This window comes from Musca domestica, unplaced genomic scaffold (assembly GCF_030504385.1).
Source record: "Musca domestica strain aabys unplaced genomic scaffold, Musca_domestica.polishedcontigs.V.1.1 210, whole genome shotgun sequence".
NCBI classification, from domain to species: Eukaryota; Metazoa; Arthropoda; class Insecta; order Diptera; family Muscidae; genus Musca; species Musca domestica.
The window spans coordinates 842,427-864,009 of NW_026712259.1; the positions used below are offsets into that span (position 1 = coordinate 842,427).

At 40.7% G+C, this 21,583-nt stretch overlaps 1 protein-coding gene and 1 pseudogene across 1 annotated transcript; one reads left to right on the forward strand and one right to left on the reverse strand.

Annotated features, from left to right (window-relative positions):
* Positions 1-16,995: 16,995 nt before the first annotated feature.
* Positions 16,996-19,859, reverse strand: LOC131802530 (ribose-phosphate pyrophosphokinase 1-like; annotated as a pseudogene).
* A 220-nt stretch (positions 19,860-20,079) lies between these two features.
* On the forward strand, positions 20,080-21,042 carry LOC131802531 (ribose-phosphate pyrophosphokinase 2-like). Its single transcript, XM_059122861.1, has one exon. The coding sequence runs from the start codon at positions 20,083-20,085 to the stop codon at positions 21,040-21,042; it is 960 nt and encodes a 319-aa protein (XP_058978844.1). The 5' UTR covers positions 20,080-20,082.
* Positions 21,043-21,583: the final 541 nt, after the last annotated feature.

Below are 21,583 nucleotides of genomic sequence, written 5' to 3' on the forward strand. Positions count from 1 at the left end.
TTGTGGGAAAATGGTTACGGATGCACCTTTATTGTGTTCATTTTTGGAAAGAGCATCGAAAATGCTCCTAGACCACTTCCCCTCATAATCCAAACCCATCTGGAAATCCCACAGTGGCCAGACTTATATTTCATGTGGTCCTCTAAGGAGAAATTGGTTTGGACCCACTGTGGGAAAAATGGTTAGGGATGCACCTTTATGCTGTCCATTCTAGGAGCATCGAAAATGCTCCTAGACCAATGATTCTCATAATCAAAACCAATCTAGAACCCACAGTGGCCAGACTTATATTTCATATGGTCCTCTTAGGAGAAATTAGTTTGGACCACTGTGGGAATATGGTTAGGGATGCACCTTTATGGTGTTCATTTTCGAAAGAGCATTGAAAATGCACCTAGACCACTTATCCTCATAATCCAAACCCATCTGGAGATCCCACAGTGGCCAGACTTATATTTCATATGGTCACTGTAGGAGAATTGGTTTGGACCCACTGTGGGAAAATGGTTAGGGATGCACCTTTATGGTGATCATTTTTGGAAAGAACATCGAAAAATGCTCCTAGACCACTTATTCTCATAATCCAAACCCATCTGAAAATCCCACAGTGGCCCGACTTATATTTCATGTGGTCCTCTTAGGAGAAATTGGTTTGGACCCACTGTGGGGAAACTGGTTAGGGATGCACCTTTATGGTGTTCATTTTTGGAAAGAGCATCGAAAATGCTCCTAGACCACTTATTCTCATAATACAAACCCATCTGGAAATCCCACAGTGGTCAGACTTATATTTCATATGGTCACTGTAGGAGAAATTGGTTTGCACCCACTGTGGGAAAATGGTTACGGATGCACCCATATGGTGTTCATTTTTGGAAAGAGCATCGAAAATGCTCCTAGACCATTTATTCTCATAATCCAAACCCATCTGGAAATCCCACAGTGGCCAGACTTATATTTCATATGGTCACTGTAGGAGAAAGGGGTTTGGACCCACTGTGGAAAATGGTTAGGGATGCACATTTATTGTATCCATCCATCTCATTATCCAAACCCATCTGGAAATCCCACAGTGGCCAGACTTATATTCATGTGGTCCTCTTAGGAGAAATTGGTTTGGACCCACTGTGGGAAAATGGTTAGGGATGCACCTTTATGGTGTTCATTTTCGGAAAGAGCATTGAAAATGCACCTAGACCACTTATCCTCATAACCAAAACCCATCTGAAAATTACACTTATATTTCATATGGGCACTGTAGGAGAAATTGGTTTGCACCCACTGTGAGAAAATGGTTAGGGATGCAGCTTTATGATGTTAATTTTCGGAAAGAGCATCGAAATGCTCCTAGACCACTTATCCTCATAATCCAAACCCATCTGGAAATCCCACAGTGGTCAGACTTATATTTCATATGGCCACTGTAGGAGAAATTGGTTTGCACCCACTGTGGGAAAAAGGTTAGGGATGCACCCTTATGGTTTTCATTTTTGGAAAGAGCATCGACAATGCTCCTAGACCACTTATTCTCATTATCCAAACCCATCTGGAAATCCCACAGTGGCCAGACTTATATTTCATGTGGTCCTCTTAGGAGAAATTGGTTTGGACCCACTGTGGGAAAATGGTTAGGGATGCACCTTTATGGTGTTCATTTTCGGAAAGAGCATTGAAAATGCACCTAGACCACTATCCTCATAATCCAAACCCATCTGAAAATTACACTTATATTTCATATGGTCACTGTAGGAGAAATTGGTTTGCACCCACTGTGAGAAAATGGTTAGGGATGCAGCTTTATGATGTTAATTTTCGGAAAGAGCATCGAAAATGCTCTTAGACCACTTATCCTCATAAACCAAATCCATCTGAAATCCCACAGTGGCCAGCCATATATTTCATATGGTCACTGTAGGAAAAGGGGTTTGGACCCATTGTGGGAAAATGGTTAGGGATGCACCTTTATTGTGTTCATTTTTGGAAAGAGCATCGAAAATGCTCCTAGACCACTTCCCCTCATAATCCAAACCCATCTGGAAATCCCACAGTGGCCAGACTTATATTTCATGTGGTCCTCTTAGGAGAAATTGGTTTGGACCCACTGTGGGAAAATGTTTAGGGATGCACCTTTATGGTGTCCATTTTCGGAAAGAGCATCGAAAATGCTCCTAGACCAATGATTCTCATAATCCGAACCCCTCTAGAATTCCCACAGTGGCCAGACTTATATTTCATATGGTCCTCTTAGGAGAAATTAGTTTGGACCACTGTGGGAATATGGTTGGGGATGCACATTTATGGTGTTCATTTTCGGAAAGAGCATTGAAAATGCACCTAGTCCACTTATCCTCATAATCCAAACCCATCTGGAAATCCCACAGTGGCCAGACTTATAATTCATATGGTCACTGTAGGAGAAATTGGTTTGGACCCACTGTGGGAAAATGGTTAGGGATGCACCTTTATGGTGTTCATTTTCGAAAGAGCATCGAAAATTCTCCTAGACCACTTATCCTCATCATCCAAACCCATCTGGAAATCCCACAGTGGCCAGACTTATATTTCATATGGTCACTGTAGGAGAAATTGGTTTGGACCCACTGTGGGAAAATGGTTAGGGATGCACCTTTATGGTGTCCATTTTCGGAAAGAGCATCGAAATTGCTCCTAGACCAATGATTCTCATAACCCAAACCCCTCTGGAATTCCCACAGTGGCCAGACTTGTATTTCATATGGTCACTTTAGAAGAAATTGGTTTGGACCCACTGTGGGAAAATAGTTAGGGATGCACCTTTATGGTGTCCATTTTCGGAAAGAGCATCGAAATTGCTCCTAGACCAATGATTCTCATAACCCAAACCCATCTGGAATTCCCACAGTGGCCAGACTTATATTTCATATGGTCACTGTAGGAGAAAGGGGTTTGGACCCACTGTGGGAAATGGTTAGGGATGCACCTTTATGGTGTTCATTTTCGGAAAGAGCATTGAAAATGCACTAGACCACTTATTGTCATAATCCAAACCCATCTGGAAATCCCACTTATATTTCATATGGTCACTGTAGGAGAAATTGATTTGCACCCAATGTTAATTTTCGGAAAGAGCATCGAAAATGCTCTTAGACCAATTATCCTCATAATCCAAATCCATCTGGAAATCCCACAGTGGCCAGCCACATATTTTATATGGTCACTGTAGAAGAAAGGGGTTTGGACCCATTGTGGGAAAATGGTTACGGATGCACCTTTATTGTGTTCATTTTTGGAAAGAGCATCGAAAATGCTCCTAGACCACTTCCCCTCATAATCCAAACCCATCTGGAAATCCCACAGTGGCCAGACTTATATTTCATGTGGTCCTCTAAGGAGAAATTGGTTTGGACCCACTGTGGGAAAAATGGTTAGGGATGCACCTTTATGCTGTCCATTCTAGGAGCATCGAAAATGCTCCTAGACCAATGATTCTCATAATCAAACCCATCTAGAATTCCCACAGTGGCCAGACTTATATTTTATATGGTCCTCTTAGGAGAAATTAGTTTGGACCACTGTGGGAATATGGTTAGGGATGCACCTTTATGGTGTTCATTTTCGGAAAGAGCATTGAAAATGCACCTAGACCACTTATCCTCATAATCCAAACCCATCTGGAGATCCCACAGTGGCCAGACTTATATTTCATATGGTCACTGTAGGAGAAATTGGTTTGGACCCACTGTGGGGAAAATGGTTAGGGATGCACCTTTATGGTGATCATTTTTGGAAGAGCATCGAAAATGCTCCTAGACCACTTATTCTCATAATCCAAACCCATCTGAAAGTCCCACAGTGGCCCGACTTATATTTCATGTGGTCCTCTTAGGAGAAATTGGTTTGGACCCACTGTGGGGAAACTGGTTAGGGATGCACCTTTATGGTGTCCATTTTCGGAAAGAGCATCGAAAATGCTCCTAGACCACTTATTCTCATATACAAACCCATCTGGAAATCCCACAGTGGTCAGACTTATATTTCATATGGTCACTGTAGGAGAAATTGGTTTGCACCCACTGTGGGAAAATGGTTACGGATGCACCCATATGGTGTTCATTTTTGGAAAGAGCATCGAAAATGCTCCTAGACCATTTATTCTCATAATCCAAACCCATCTGGAAATCCCACAGTGGCCAGACTTATATTTCATATGGTCACTGTAGGAGAAAGGGGTTTGGACCCACTGTGGGAAAATGGTTAGGGATGCACATTTATTGTATCCATCCATCTCATTATCCAAACCCATCTGGAAATCCCACAGTGGCCAGACTTATATTTCATGTGGTCCTCTTAGGAGAAATTGGTTTGGACCCACTGTGGGAAAATGGTTAGGGATGCACCTTTATGGTGTTCATTTTCGGAAAGAGCATTGAAATGCACCTAGACCACTTATCCTCATAATCCAAACCCATCTGAAAATTACACTTATATTTCATATGGTCACTGTAGGAGAAATTGGTTTGCACCCACTGTGAGAAAATGGTTAGGGATGCAGCTTTATGATGTTAATTTTCGGAAAGAGCATCGAAAATGCTCCTAGACCACTTATCCTCATAATCCAAACCCATCTGGAAATCCCACAGTGGTCAGACTTATATTTCATATGGCCACTGTAGGAGAAATTGGTTTGCACCCACTGTGGGAAAAAGGTTAGGGATGCACCCTTATGGTTTTCATTTTTGGAAAGAGCATCGAAAATGCTCCTAGACCACTTCCCCTCATAATCCAAACCCATCTGGAAATCCCACAGTGGCCAGACTTATATTTCATGTGGTCCTCTTAGGAGAAATTGGTTTGGACCCACTGTGGGGAAAATGTTTAGGGATGCACCTTTATGGTGTCCATTTTCGGAAAGAGCATCGAAATGCTCCTAGACCAATGATTCTCATAATCCGAACCCCTCTAGAATTCCCACAGTGGCCAGACTTATATTTCATATGGTCCTCTTAGGAGAAATTAGTTTGGACCACTGTGGGAATATGGTTGGGGATGCACATTTATGGTGTTCATTTTCGGAAAGAGCATTGAAAATGCACCTAGTCCACTTATCCTCATAATCCAAACCCATCTGGAAATCCCACAGTGGCCAGACTTATAATTCATATGGTCACTGTAGGAGAAATTGGTTTGGACCCACTGTGGGAAAATGGTTAGGGATGCACCTTTATGGTGTTCATTTTCGAAAGAGCATCGAAAATTCTCCTAGACCACTATCCTCATCATCCAAACCCATCTTGAAATCCCACAGTGGCCAGACTTATATTTCATATGGTCACTGTAGGAGAAATTGGTTTGGACCCACTGTGAGAAAATGGTTAGGGTGCACCTTTATGGTGTCCATTTTCGGAAAGAGCATCGAAATTGCTCCTAGACCAATGATTCTCATAATCCAAACCCATCTGGAAATCCCACAGTGGCCAGACATATATTTCATATGGTCACTGTAGGAGAAATTGGTTTGCATCCACTGTGGGAAAATGGTTAGGGATGCACCCTTATGGTGTTCATTTTTGGAAAGAGCATCGAAAATGCTCCTAGACCATTTATTCTCATAATCCAAACCCATCTGGAAATCCCACAGTGGCCAGACCTTATATTTCATATGATCACTGTAGGAGAAAGGGGTTTGGACCCACTGTGGGAAAATGGTTAGGGATGCACCTTTATTGTGTTCATTTTTGGAAAGAGCATCGACAATGCTCTAGACCACTTATTCTCATTATCCAAACCCATCTGGAAATCCCCACAGTGGCCGGACTTATATTTCATGTGGTCCTCTTAGGAGAAATTGGTTGGACCCACTGTGGGAAAATGGTTAGGGACTCACCTTATGGTGTTCATTTTCGGAAAGAGCATTGAAAATGCACCTAGACCACTTATCCTCATAATTCAAACCCATCTGGAAATCTCACTTATATTTCATATGGTCACTGTAGGAGAAATTGGTTTGCACCCAATGTTAATTTTCGGAAAGAGCATCGAAAATGCTCTTAGACCACTTATCCTCATAATCCAAATCCATCTGGAAATCCCACAGTGGCCAGCCCATATTTCATATGGTCACTGTAGGAGAAAGGGGTTTGGACCCATTGTGGGAAAATGGTTAGGGATGCACCTTTATTGTGTTCATTTTAGGAAAGAGCATCGAAAATGCTTCTATACCACTTATTCTCATAATACAAACCCATCTGGAAATCCCACAGTGGCCAGCCATATATTTCATATGGTCACTGTAGGAGAAAGGGGTTTGGACCCACTGTGGGAAAATGGTTAGGGATGCACCTTTATTGTGTTCATTTTGGAAAGAGCATCGAAAATGCTCCTAGACCACTTATTCTCATAATACAAACATATCTGGAAATCCCACAGTGGCCAGACTTATATTTCATGTGGTCCTCTTAGGAGAAATTGGTTTGGACCCACTGTGGGGAAAATGGTTAGGGATGCACCTTTATGGTGTCCATTTTCGGAAAGAGCATCGAAAATGCTCCTAGACCAATGATTTTCATATTCCAAAAACCATCTAGAATTTCCACAGTTGCCAGACTTATATTTCATATTGTCCTCTTAGGAGAAATTAGTTTGGACCACTGTGGGAATATGGTTAGGGATGCACCTTTATGGTGTTCATTTTCGGAAAGAGCATTGAAAATGCACCTAGACCACTTATCTTCATAATCCAAACCCATCTGGAAATCCCACAGTGGCCAGACTTATAATTCATATGGTCACTGTAGGAGAAATTGGTTTGGACCCACTGTGGGAAAATGGTTAGGGATGCAAATTTATGGTGATCATTTTCGGAAAGAGCATCGAAAATGCACCTAGACCACTTATCCTCATAATCCAAACCCATCTGGAAATCCCACAGTGGCCAGACTTATATTTCATATGGTCACTGTAGGAGAAATTGGTTTGGACCCACTGTGGGAAAATGGTTAGGGATGCACCTTTATGGTGTTCGTTTTCGAAAGAGCATCCAAAAATTCTCCTAGACCACTTATCCTTATCATCCAAACCCATCTGGAAATCCCATACTGGCTAGACTTACATTTCATATGGTCACTGTAGGAGAAATTGGTTTGGACCCACTGTGGGAAAATGGTTAGGGGTGCAGCTTTATGATGTTAATTTTTTAGAAAGAGCATCGAAAATGCTCTTAGACCACTTATCCTCATAATCCAAATCCATCTGGAAATCCCACAGTGGCCAGACTTGTATTTCATATGGTCACTGTAGGAGAAAGGGGTTTGGACCCACTGTGGGAAAATGGTTAGGGATGCACCTTTATTGTGTTCATTTTTGGAAAGAGCATCGAAAATGCTCCTAGACCACTTATTCTCATAATACAAACCCATCTGGAAATCCCACAGTGGCCAGACTTATATTTCATGTGGTCCTCTTAGGAGAAATTGGTTTGGACCCACTGTGGGGAAAATGGTTAGGGATGCACCTTTATGGTGTCCATTTTCGGAAAGAGCATCGAAAATGCTCTTAGACCAATGATTCTCATAATCCAAAACCATCTAGAATTCCCACAGTGGCCAGACTTATATTTCATATTGTCCTCTTAGGAGAAATTAGTTTGGACCACTGTGGGAATATGGTTAGGGATGCACCTTTATGGTGTTCATTTTCGGAAAGAGCATTGAAAATGCACCTAGACCACTTATCTTCATAATCCAAACCCATCTGGAAATCCCACAGTGGCCAGACTTATAATTCATATGGTCACTGCAGGAGAAATTGGTTTGGACCCACTGTGGGAAAATGGTTAGGGATGCACATTTATGGTGATCATTTTCGGAAAGAGCATCGAAAATGCACCTAGACCACTTATCCTCATAATCCAAACCCATCTGGAAATCCCACAGTGGCCAGACTTATATTTCATATGGTCACTGTAGGAGAAATTGGTTTGGACCCACTGTGGGGAAAATGGTTAGGGGTGCATCTTTATGGTGTCCATTTTCGGAAAGAGCATCGAAATTGCTCCTAGACCAATGATTCTCATAACCCAAACCCATCTGGAATTCCCACAGTGGCCAGACTTGTATTTCATATGGTCACTTTAGAAGAAATTGGTTTGGACCCACTGTGGGAAAATAGTTAGGGATGCACCTTTATGGTGTCCATTTTCGGAAAGAGCATCGAAAATGCTCCTAGACCAATGATTCTAATAATCCAAGCCCATCTGGGGCCAGACTTATATTTCATGTGGTCCTCTTTGGAGAAATTGGTTTGGACCCACTGTGGAAAAATGGTTAGGGATGTACCTGTATGGTGTTCATTTTTGGAAATAGCATCGAAAATGCTCCTAGACCACTCATTCTCATAATCCAAACCCATCTGGAAATCCCACAGTGGCCAGACATATATTTCATATGGTCACTGTAGGAGAAATTGGTTTGCATCCACTGTGGGAAAATGGTTAGGGATGCACCCTTATGGTGTTCATTTTTGGAAAGAGCATCGAAAATGCTCCTAGACCATTTATTCTTATAATCCAAACCCATCTGGAAATCCCACAGTGGCCAGACTTATATTTCATATGGTCACTGTAGGAGAAAGGGGTTTGGACCCACTGTGGGAAAATGGTTAGGGATGCACCTTTATTGTGTCCATTTTTGGAAAGAGAATCGAAAATGCTCCTAGACCACTTATTCTCATAATCCAAACCCATCTGGAAATCCCACAGTGGCCAGACTTATATTTCATGTGGTCCTCTTAGGAGAAATTGGTTTGGACCCACTGTGGGGAAAATGTTTAGGGATGCACCTTTATGGTGTCCATTTTCGGAAAGAGCATCGAAATGCTCCTAGACCAATGATTCTCATAATCCGAACCCCTCTAGAATTCCCACAGTGGCCAGACTTATATTTCATATGGTCCTCTTTGGAGAAATTAGTTTGGACCACTGTGGGAATATGGTTGGGGATGCATATTTACGGTGTTCATTTTCGGAAAGAGCAGTGAAAATGCACCTAGTCCACTTATCCTCATAATCCAAACCCATCTGGAAATCCCACAGTGGCCAGACTTATAATTCATATGGTCACTGTAGGAGAAATTGGTTTGGACCCACTGTGGGAAAATGGTTAGGGATGCACCTTTATGGTGTTCATTTTCGAAAGAGCATCGAAAATTCTCCTAGACCACTTATCCTCATCATCCAAACCCATCTGGAAATCCCACAGTGGCCAGACTTATATTTCATATGGTCACTGTAGGAGAAATTGGTTTGGACCCCACTGTGGGAAAATGGTTAGGGGTGCACCTTTATGGTGTCCATTTCGGAAAGAGCATCGAAATTGCTCCTAGACCAATGATTCTCATAATCCAAACCCATCTGGAAATCCCACAGTGGCCAGACATATATATCATATGGTCACTGTAGGAGAAATTGGTTTGCATCCACTGTGGGAAAATGGTTAGGGATGCACCCTTATGGTGTTCATTTTTGGAAAGAGCATCGAAAATGCTCCTAGACCATTTATTCTCATAATCCAAACCCATCTGGAAATCCCACAGTGGCCAGACTTATATTTCATATGGTCACTGTAGGAGAAAGGGGTTTGGACCCACTGTGGGAAAATGGTTAGGGATGCACCTTTATTGTGTTCATTTTTGGAAAGAGCATCGACAATGCACCTAGACCACTTATCCTCATAATTCAAACCCATCTGGAAATCCCACTTATATTTCATATGGTCACTGTAGGAGAAATTGGTTTGCACCCAATGTTAATTTTCGGAAAGAGCATCGAAAATGCTCTTAGACCACTTATCCTCATAATCCAAATCCATCTGGAAATCCCACAGTGGCCAGCCACATATTTCATATGGTCACTGTAGGAGAAAGGGGTTTGGACCCATTGTGGGAAAATGGTTAGGGATGCACCTTTATTGTGTTCATTTTTGGAAAGAGCATCGAAAATGCTCCTATACCACTTATTCTCATAATACAAACCCATCTGGAAATCCCACAGTGGCCAGCCATATATTTCATATGGTCACTGTAGGAGAAAGGGGTTTGGACCCACTGTGGGAAATGGTTAGGGATGCACCTTTATTGTGTTCATTTTGGAAAGAGCATCGAAAATGCTCCTAGACCACTTATTCTCATAATACAAACCCATCTGGAAATCCCACAGTGGCCAGACTTATATTTCATGTGGTCCTCTTAGGAGAAATTGGTTTGGACCCACTGTGGGGAAAATGGTTAGGGATGCACCTTTATGGTGTCCATTTCCGGAAAGAGCATCGAAAATGCTCCTAGACCAATGATTCTCATATTCCAAAACCATCTAGAATTCCCACAGTGGCCAGACTTATATTTCATATTGTCCTCTTAGGAGAAATTAGTTTGGACCACTGTGGGAATATGGTTAGGGATGCACCTTTATGGTGTTCATTTTCGGAAAGAGCATTGAAAATGCACCTAGACCACTTATCTTCATAATCCAAACCCATCTGGAAATCCCACAGTGGCCAGACTTATAATTCATATGGTCACTGTAGGAGAAATTGGTTTGGACCCACTGTGGGAAAATGGTTAGGGATGCACATTTATGGTGATCATTTTCGGAAAGAGCATCGAAAATGCACCTAGACCACTTATCCTCATAATCCAAACCCATCTGGAAATCCCACAGTGGCCAGACTTATATTTCATATGGTCACTGTAGGAGAAATTGGTTTGGACCCACTGTGGGAAAATGGTTAGGGATGCACCTTTATGGTGTTCATTTTCGAAAGAGCATCGAAAATTCTCCTAGACCACTTATCCTCATCATCCAAACCCATCTGGAAATCCCACAGTGGCCAGACTTATATTTCATATGGTCGCTGTAGGAGAAATTGGTTTGGACCCACTGTGGGAAAATGGTTAGGGGTGCAGCTTTATGATGTTAATTTTTTGGAAAGAGCATCGAAAATGCTCTTAGACCACTTATCCTCATAATCCAAATCCATCTGGAAATCCCACAGTGGCCAGCCATATATTTCATATGGTCACTGTAGGAGAAAGGGGTTTGGACCCACTGTGGGAAAATGGTTAGGGACGCACCTTTATTGTGTTCATTTTTGGAAAGAGCATCGAAAATGCTCCTAGACCACTTATTCTCATAATACAAACCCATCTGGAAATCCCACAGTAGCCAGATTTATATTTCATGTGGTCCTCTTAGGAGAAATTGGTTTGGACCCACTGTGGGGAAAATGGTTAGGGATGCACCTTTATGGTGTCCATTTTCGGAAAGAGCATCGAAAATGCTCCTAGACCAATGATTCTCATAATCCAAAACCATCTGGAATTCCCACAGTGGCCAGACTTATATTCATATTGTCCTCTTAGGAGAAATTAGTTTGGACCACTGTGGGAATATGGTTAGGGATGCACCTTTATGGTGTTCATTTTCAGAAAGAGCATTGAAAATGCACCTAGACCACTTATCTTCATAATCCAAACCCATCTGGAAATCCCACAGTGGCCAGACTTATAATTCATATGGTCACTGTAGGAGAAATTGGTTTGGACCCACTGTGGGAAAATGGTTAGGGATGCACATTTATGGTGATCATTTTCGGAAAGAGCATCGAAAATGCACCTAGACCACTTATCCTCATAATCCAAACCCATCTGGAAATCCCACAGTGGCCAGACTTATATTTCATATGGTCACTGTAGGAGAAATTGATTTGGACCCACTGTGGGAAAATGGTTAGGGATGCACCTTTATGGTGTTCATTTACGAAAGAGCATCGAAAATTCTCCTAGACCACTTATCCTCATCATCCAAACCCATCTGGAAATCCCACAGTGGCCAGACTTATATTTCATATGGTCACTGTAGGAGAAATTGGTTTGGACCCACTGTGGGAAAATGGTTAGGGGTGCATCTTTATGGTGTCCATTTTCGAAAAGAGCATCGAAATTGCTCCTAGACCAATGATTCTCATAACCCAAACCCATCTGGAATTCCCACAGTGGCCAGACTTGTATTTCATATGGTCACTTTAGAAGAAATTGGTTTGGACCCACTGTGGGAAAATAGTTAGGGATGCACCTTTATGGTGTCCATTTTCGGAAAGAGCATCGAAAATGCTCCTAGACCAATGATTCTAATAATCCAAGCCCATCTGGGGCCAGACTTATATTTCATGTGGTCCTCTTTGGAGAAATTGGTTTGGACCCACTGTGGAAAAATGGTTAGGGATGTACCTGTATGGTGTTCATTTTTGGAAAGAGCATCGAAAATGCTCCTAGACCACTCATTCTCATAATCCAAACCCATCTGGAAATCCCACAGTGGCCAGACATATATTTCATATGGTCACTGTAGGAGAAATTGGTTTGCATCCACTGTGGGAAAATGGTTAGGGATGCACCCTTACGGTGTTCATTTTTGGAAAGAGCATCGAAAATGCTCCTAGACTATTTATTCTTATAATCCAAACCCATCTGGAAATCCCACAGTGGCCAGACTTATATTTCATATGGTCACTGTAGGAGAAAGGGGTTTGGACCCACTTTGGGAAAATGGTTAGGGATGCACCTTTATTGTGTCCATTTTTGGAAAGAGAATCGAAAATGCTCCTAGACCACTTATTCTCATAATCCAAACCCATCTGGAAATCCCACAGTGGCCAGACTTATATTTCATATGGTCACTGTAGGAGAAATTGGTTTGCACCCACTGTGGGAAAATGGTTAGGGATGCACCCTTATGGTGTTCATTTTTGGAAAGAGCATCGACAATGCTCCTAGACCACTTATTCTCATTATCCAAACCCATCTGGAAATCCCACAGTGGCCGGACTTATATTTCATGTGGTCCTCTTAGGAGAAATTGGTTTGGACCCACTGTGGGAAAATGGTTAGGGATGCACCTTTATGGTGTTCATTTTCGGAAAGAGCATTGAAATGCACCTAGACCACTTATCCTCATAATCCAAACCCATCTGGAAATCCCACTTATATTTCATATGGTCACTGTAGGAGAAATTGGTTTGCACCCAATGTTAATTTTCGGAAAGAGCATCGAAAATGCTCTTAGACCACTTATCCTCATAATCCAAATCCATCTGGAAATCCCACAGTGGCCAGCCACATATTTCATATGGTCACTGTAGGAGAAAGGGGTTTGGACCCATTGTGGGAAAATGGTTAGGGATGCAACTTTATTGTGTTCATTTTTGGAAAGAGCATCGAAAATGCTCCTAGACCACTTCCCCTCATAATCCAAACCCATCTGGAAATCCCACAGTGGCCAGACTTATATTTCATGTGGTCCTCTTAGGAGAAATTGGTTTGGACCCACTGTGGGGAAAATGGTTAGGGATGCACCTTTATGGTGTCCATTTTCGGAAAGAGCATCGAAAATGCTCCTAGACCAATGATTCTCATAATCCAAACCCATCTAGAATTCCTACAGTGGCCAGACTTATATTTCATATGGTCCTCTTAGGAGAAATTAGTTTGGACCACTGTGGGAATATGGTTAGGGATGCACCTTTATGGTGTTCATTTTCGGAAAGAGCATTGAAAATGCACCTAGACCACTTATCCTCATAATCCAAACCCATCTGGAGATCCCACAGTGGCCAGACTTATATTTCATATGGTCACTGTAGGAGAAATTGGTTTGGACCCACTGTGGGAAAATGGTTAGGGATGCACCTTTATGGTGTTCATTTTGGAAAGAGCATCGAAAATGCTCCTAGACCACTCATAATCCAAACCCATCTGGAAATCCCACAGTGGCCAGACTTATATTTCATATGGTCACTGTAGGAGAAAGGGGTTTGGACCCACTGTGGGAAAATGGTTAGGGATGCACCTTTATTGTGTCCATTTTTTGAAAGAGCATCGAAAATGCTCCTAGACCACTTATTCTCATAATCCAAACCCATCTGAAAATCCCACAGTGGCCCGACTTATATTTCATGTGGCCCTCTTAGGAGAAATTGGTTTGGACCCACTGTGGGGAAACTGGTTAGGGATGCACCTTTATGGTGTCCATTTTCGGAAAGAGCATCGAAAATGCTCCTAGACCACTTGTCCTCATAATACAAACCCATCTGGAAATCCCACAGTGGCCAGACTTATATTTCATATGGTCACTGTAGGAGAAATTGGTTTGCACCCACTGTGGGAAAATGGTTACGGATGCACCCTTATGGTGTTCATTTTTGGAAAGAGCATCGAAAATGCTCCTAGACCACTTATTCTCATAATCCAAACCCATCTGGAAATCCCACAGTGGCCAGACTTATATTTCATGTGGTCCTCTTAGGAGAAATTGGTTTGGACCCACTGTGGGGAAAATGTTTAGGGATGCACCTTTATGGTGTCCATTTTCGGAAAGAGCATCGAAAATGCTCCTAGACCAATGATTCTCATAATCCGAACCCCTCTAGAATTCCCACAGTGGCCAGACTTATATTTCATATGGTCCTCTTAGGAGAAATTAGTTTGGACCACTGTGGGAATATGGTTGGGGATGCACATTTATGGTGTTCATTTTCGGATAGAGCATTGAAAATGCACCTAGACCACTTATCCTCATAATCCAAACCCATCTGGAAATCCCACAGTGGCCAGACTTATAATTCATATGGTCACTGTAGGAGAAATTGGTTTGGACCCACTGTGGGAAAATGGTTAGGGATGCACCTTTATGGTGTTCATTTTCGAAAGAGCATCGAAAATTCTCCTAGACCACTTATCCTCATAACCCAAACCCATCTGGAATTCCCACAGTGGCCAGACTTATATTTCATATGGTCACTTTAGAAGAAATTGGTTTGGACCCACTGTGGGAAAATAGTTAGGGATGCACCTTTATGGTGTTCATTTTCGAAAGAGCATCGAAAATTCTCCTAGACCACTTATCCACATAATCCAAACCCATCTGGAAATCCCACAGTGGCCAGACTTATATTTCATATGGTCACTTTAGAAGAAATTGGTTCGGATCTACTGTGGGAAAATAGTTAGGGATGCACCTTTGTGGTGTCCATTTTCGGAAAGAGCATCGAAAATGCTCCTAGACCAATGATTCTAATAATCCAAACCCATCTGGAATTGGGGCCAGACTTATATTTCATATGGTCACTTTAGAAGAAATTGGTTCGGATCCACTGTGGGAAAATAGTTAGGGATGCACCTTTATGGTTTTCATTTTCGAAAGAGCATCGAAAATTCTCCTAGACCACTTATCCACATAATCCAAACCCATCTGGAAATCCCACAGTGGCCAGACTTATATTTCATATGGTCACTTTAGAAGAAATTGGTTCGGATCCACTGTGGGAAAATAGTTAGGGATGCACCTTTGTGGTGTTCATTTTTGGAAAGAGCATCGAAAATGCTCCTAGACCACTCATAATCCAAACCCATCTGGAAATCCCACAGTGGCCAGACTTATATTTCATATGGTCACTGTAGGAGAAAGGGGTTTGGACCCACTGTGGGAAAATGGTTAGGGATGCACCTTTATTGTGTCCATTTTTGGAAAGAGCATCGAAAATGCTCCTAGACCACTTATTCTCATAACCCAAACCCATCTGGAAATCCCACAGTAGCTAGACTTTTCGGAAAGAGCATCGAAAATGCTCCTAGACCAATGATTCTCATAATACAAACCCACCTGGAAATCCCACAGTGGCCAGACTTATATTTCATATGGTCACTGTAGGAGAAATTAGTTTGGACCACTGTGGGAAAATGGTTAGGGATGCACCTTTATTGTATCGATTTTTGGAAAGAGCATCTAAAATGCTCCTAGACCAATGATTCTCATAACCCAAACCCATCTGGAAATCCCACAGTAGCTAGACTTTTCGGAAAGAGCATCGAAAATGCTCCTAGACCAATGATTCTCATAATACAAACCCATCTGGAAATCCCACAGTGGCCAGACTTATATTTCATATGGTCGCTGTAGGAGAAATTGGTTAGGACCCGCTGTGGGAAAATTGTTAGGGATACACCTTTATGGTGTTCATTTGCGGAAAGAGCATCGAAAATGCTCCTAGACCACTTATCCTCATAATCCAAACCCATCTGGAAATCCCACAGTGGCCAGACTTATATTTCATATGGTCGCTGTAGGAGAAATTGGTTAGGACCCGCTGTGGGAAAATTGTTAGGGATACACCTTTATGGTGTTCATTTTCGGAAAGAGCATCGAAAATGCTCCTAGACCACTTATCCTCATAATCCAAACCCATCTGGAAATCCCACAGTAGCTAGACTTTTCGGAAAGAGCATCGAAAATGCTCCTAGACCACTTATCCTCATAATACAAACCCATCTGGAAATCCCACAGTGGCCAGACTTATATTTCATATGGTCACTGTAGGAGAAATTGGTTTGCACCCACTGTGGGAAAATGGTTAGGGATGCACCCTTATGGTGTTCATTTTTGGAAAGAGCATCGAAAATGCTCCTAGACCACTTATCCTCATAATCCAAACCCATCTGGAAATCCCACAGTGGCCAGACTTATATTTCATATGGTCACTGTAGGAGAAAGGGGTTTGGACCCACTGTGGGAAAATGGTTAGGGATGCACCTTTATTGTGTTCATTTTTGGAAAGAGAATCGAAAATGCTCCTAGACCACTTATTCTCATAATCCAAACCCATCTGGAAATCCCACAGTGTCCAGACTTATATTTCATGTTGTCCTTCTACTAAACAGTAATAAATGTGGTACAATTTGAATTTGAAAAAATCATATTTTGTATAATTAAAAACATTTCATTTAAAAAATGTAGAAACGTCTAACGACAATGTCAAATGGGAAACCAAAATTTATTTTTATTTTTTTAAAATTGTTCTATAAAGAAAAAAACAAGATTGTAGAAATATAGTATGAACAGTAGTATTTATGTATAAAGTATTGTGATTAAAATAAAAAAATTAATAATATTTATAAAAAAAACGATATTTCTTAATATGGAACATTTGAGAAGAGATAAGAAACACGGTCGCCGTTATGTGTTCTTCTAACGGCTTCGGGAAACATCATAGAAACATTAATGCACTGTATTTTGGGACAACCTCTTATATGGCAATCCTGGGGAATAGTATTTGTAACAAATCAGGCGTTGTTTATGCGAGAGATCGCTGGTCACATTATTGCTATGGTCCAGAAAAGGTAGCATGTGTCAAATTAGCATAAACCTTTGTAGCAACTGCTTCCACCAAACGATCGGCAGCATGAACAATTGTACCACATGTATCGGCCATATCATCGACCAATACAGCAATTTTATCTTTGACATCACCGACAAGCACCATCGAAGCAACTTCATTTGCCTTCTTGCGTTCACAAAGAACGAATTCAACGTTCAAATGATCAGCAATGGACGTCACACGTTTAGCCCCACCAGCATCAGGTGAGACAATAATGGAATTCTTCCATTCTGTAATATTTTCTTTGATTCGTTTTAGAACGGCTAGTTCAGCATAAAGATTGTCCACGGGAATATCAAAGAAACCTTGAATTTGAGATGCATGCAAGTCCATAGTAATAATGTGACCTGCTCCGGCCACTGATAGCATATTTGCAACCAATTTCGCGGAAATTGGGGTGCGACTCATTTCTTTCTTGTCTTGGCGAGCATATGGAAAACAAGGAATCACAGCTGTTACACGGGGTGCTTATGCGATCTTGCAGGCATTGATCATGATCAGCAATTCCATCAAGTTGTCATTAATCTCACCGGAACCAGAGTGTACAATGTACACATCTTCACCGCCACAGATTCACCAATTTCAACACATGTTTCCAAGTTGCTGAATTTATTGGTGACCACTTTGCCCAAATCGATACCCAAACGGTCGACATCCTTTGAGCCGGATCTGGATGCTATGTACCCGAAAACACTGCAACAACTCTAGTTTAGTAAAAACTCTTAGATTTTCTCGAAATTTTTTCCAGAGGTAGGTATTTTTACCCTGATCCCGGGAAACTATTTTTTCTTGGGGGAAGGACCCGGGACCCCGAAAGTCCGGGATAAAGACCTCGCCTGGACCCGGATCCGATATAGACAATATGGGTATCGATTGAAAGCTTATGGAAATACCTATCCAATAAGTGGTCACATGAAGGGGTAAGTTGTCATGGTTCGGAAGTAATAGTCAAGTTATCGATTTTTTGGATCCGGATTTTTTATGAAACCCCCAAAAAGTCAAAAAAGGACCCTTTATGGTGGTCAACAAAATTATAGCTGACACTCTTACCTTTCCAAAATGCTACAATTTGTGCTAATACCTTTTTCGGTTCCAGAGATATGGGTCTTTCCATCCGCATAACCCGATTCTAACCAGTTCATTAAAATGATGTTTTTAATAAAAAAAAGTGTTTATTTCGCGTAGCAGTCGTCGGAATAACAAAAGTTTTCTAAATTTGGCACTTTTTGTAAATAGACGGCCTTCGGCCGGGGCTTTAGATTTTCTCCTCTGGGTATGTCCTAAACCGGCTAACGCGAACCAGAGTTTTCTAAATTTGACACTTTTTGTATATAGCCGGCCTTCGGCCGGGGCTTGAGATTTTCTCCTCTGGGTATGTCCCACACCGGCTAACGCGAACCAAAGTTTTCTAAATTGGATACCTTTTGTAAGTAGCCGGACTTCGGCCGGGGCTTGAGATTTTCTCCTCTGGGTATGTCCTAATTTCATTTTCACGCAAAATATACCTTTTTTTATTGAAAACATAGTTTTAATGAACTGGTTAGAATCGGGTTATGTGGATGGAAAGACCCATATCTCTGGACTCAGTAAAGGTATTAGCACAAATTGAACCTTTTTGGAAAGGTAGAAGTGTCAGCTATAATTTGGCATCAATTTTGTTGCCCCCATAATGGACCCTTTTTTGACTTTTTGGGGGTTTATAAAAAATCTGGGGTCCCAGGTCCGTCCCCCAAGAAAAAAATAACTAGAGTTAAGCCAATTGTCATTCCGTTTGTAGATCCTCGAAATACCTATGCAATGAGGCCAAATTTACAATTAAAAAATTACTGTGAATTTCATACAAATTTATCTTAAACATTGTCATCGTTCCCAACTAATAAACAAACTATGTTTTTTATAAAAACAACAATAAAGGGATAGAGCCTGACCATTTTGCAACAACAAAATACAATGATATACCGAACAAACAAGCCAACACTGTTCTGTTAATTACAATTCAAAATTGATTGCAAGAAAAAATTACGTGTTTGCTTTTTTGTTTTTTTTCTTCAGTAAAAATTCATAATACTTTTGTCTTTGTTGGGAATAGTATCAAAAAAGAAATATTCCAGATCAATTTTTTATTTTAAATTTCCACAAGAAATAATGAATTATTTAAAATAAATCTCGCTATTTTAAATATTCGATTTAACAAATATTTGTCTTATTTATTGATTTCGTAAAACGTATAAGGCATAACAACGCTTTTGTTTAGAATGTAACATACTCTCAGCCCAAGTGATTACCAGTTACTAAAGTTTCAAAGATTGTACTATCGTTTTTAATTGCTTATATTGGAGCTATTTTCAAAAAGCAACTGAAATATAAGAAATATAAAGACTGGTAAAGGTAAATTTGTGTGAGTTTCACAGTAATTTTTCCTTATTGTAATTTTGGCCTTATTGCATAGGTGTTTCGAGGGTCTTCAAACGGAATGACAAAGGTTATAGCATGATCAAGGATATTCGAAATAATATTGGAAGTAATATGAATTAAATACATTTTTTAACTCGCCACTCCTTGAAATTGGTTAAGCAAAAGATGCGCAGTTGTTTTCCACCACACAGTTTTCGTACTCATGTTTCTTTATAGATTTGAAACCTATAATATAAAAAAGGGTGGTGGAAGGTTAAACAACGCATTAAATTCATATAACTACCAATATTATTTCGAATACCCTCCATCATGCTATAACCATGTCATTCCGTTTGTAGTTCCTCGAAATACCAATAAAAGATATCATATTTCTCAGTTCAATCTGCCACTTAGCTACGCACAAAATCTACAATTTGGAGAAACAAGAATGCCAAACATTAAAGTATTTTCGGGTACTTCGCATCCACTTCTGGCTCAAAGGATTGTCGACCATTTGGGTATCGATTTGTGCAAAGCGGTCACCAATAAATTCAGCAGCTTGGAAACATGTGTCGAAATTGGTGAGTCTGTGCGCGGTGAAGATGTGTACATTGTACAATCTGGTTCCGGTGAGATTAATGACAACTTAATGGAATTGCTGATCATGATCAATGCCTGCAAGATCGCATCAGCATCCCGTGTAACAGCTGTGATTCCTTGTTTCCCATATGCTCGCCAAGATAAGAAAGATATGAGTCGCGCCCCAATTTCCGCGAAATTGGTTGCAAATATGCTATCAGTGGCCGGAGCAGATCACATTATTACTATGGACTTGCATGCATCTCAAATTCAAGGTTTCTTTGATATTCCCGTGGACAATCTTTATGCTGAACCAGCCGTTCTAAGATGGATCAAAGAAAATATTACAGAATGGAAGAATTCCATTATTGTCTCACCTGATGCTGGTGGGGCTAAACGTGTGACGTCCATTGCTGATCGTTTGAACGTTGAATTCGCACTCATTCACAAAGAACGCAAGAATGCCAATGAAGTGGCTTCGATGGTGCTTGTCGGTGATGTCAACGATAAAATTGCAGTATTGGTCGATGATATGGCCGATACATGCGGTACAATTGTTCATGCTGCCGATCGTTTGGTGGAAGCAGGTGCTACAAAGGTTTATGCTATTTTGACACATGGTATCTTTTCTGGACCAGCGATTTCTCGCATAAACAATGCCTTCTTTGAGGCTGTGGTTGTTACAAATACTATTCCCCAGGATGGCCATATGAGAGATTGTCCCAAAATACAGTGCATTGATGTCTCTATGATGTTTGCCGAAGCCGTTAGAAGAACACATAACGGCGAAAGTGTTTCTTATCTCTTCTCAAATGTTCCATATATATAAATATGTTAAATGTTTTATATTAATCATAATACTTTATACATAAATACTACTGTTCATACTATCTTTGTACAATCTTCTTTTTTCTTTATACAACAATTTTAAAAGAATAACAAAAATAAATGTTGGATTCCCATTTGACATTGTCGTCAGACGATTATGCATTTCCTAAATGAAAATTTTTAATTATAAAAAATATAATTTTTTATATATTAAATGAAATATAAATTCTTGATTACGTTCTTTTAATATTAAGGGTTCTCTTTACTTCATGGTGGGGGCATTAAAATTACCATATTTAGAATATTATTTAATTTAAATTTAAGTAAAAAATGGTAAAAAATTATAGACAGCAAAAAAAATCTCTCTAAAATGCATCAACTAATAGAATTCGTAAATAGAAGTGTGAGTCCTTTTTAGAGAATGGAGGATTTTTCGCCGTCTTCGTTGCGTGCTCTGAGAGTTCAATACAGTTAATTATCTGATCTGCATCATCTTCAACATCTGGTACAACACCTAATAATGTAAAACATGAGCGTTACAA

Coding starts and splice junctions, on each gene's coding strand:
- LOC131802531 (XM_059122861.1), top strand. CDS start 20,083: ATGCCAAACATTAAAGTATTTTCGGGTACTTCGCATCCACTTCTGGCT.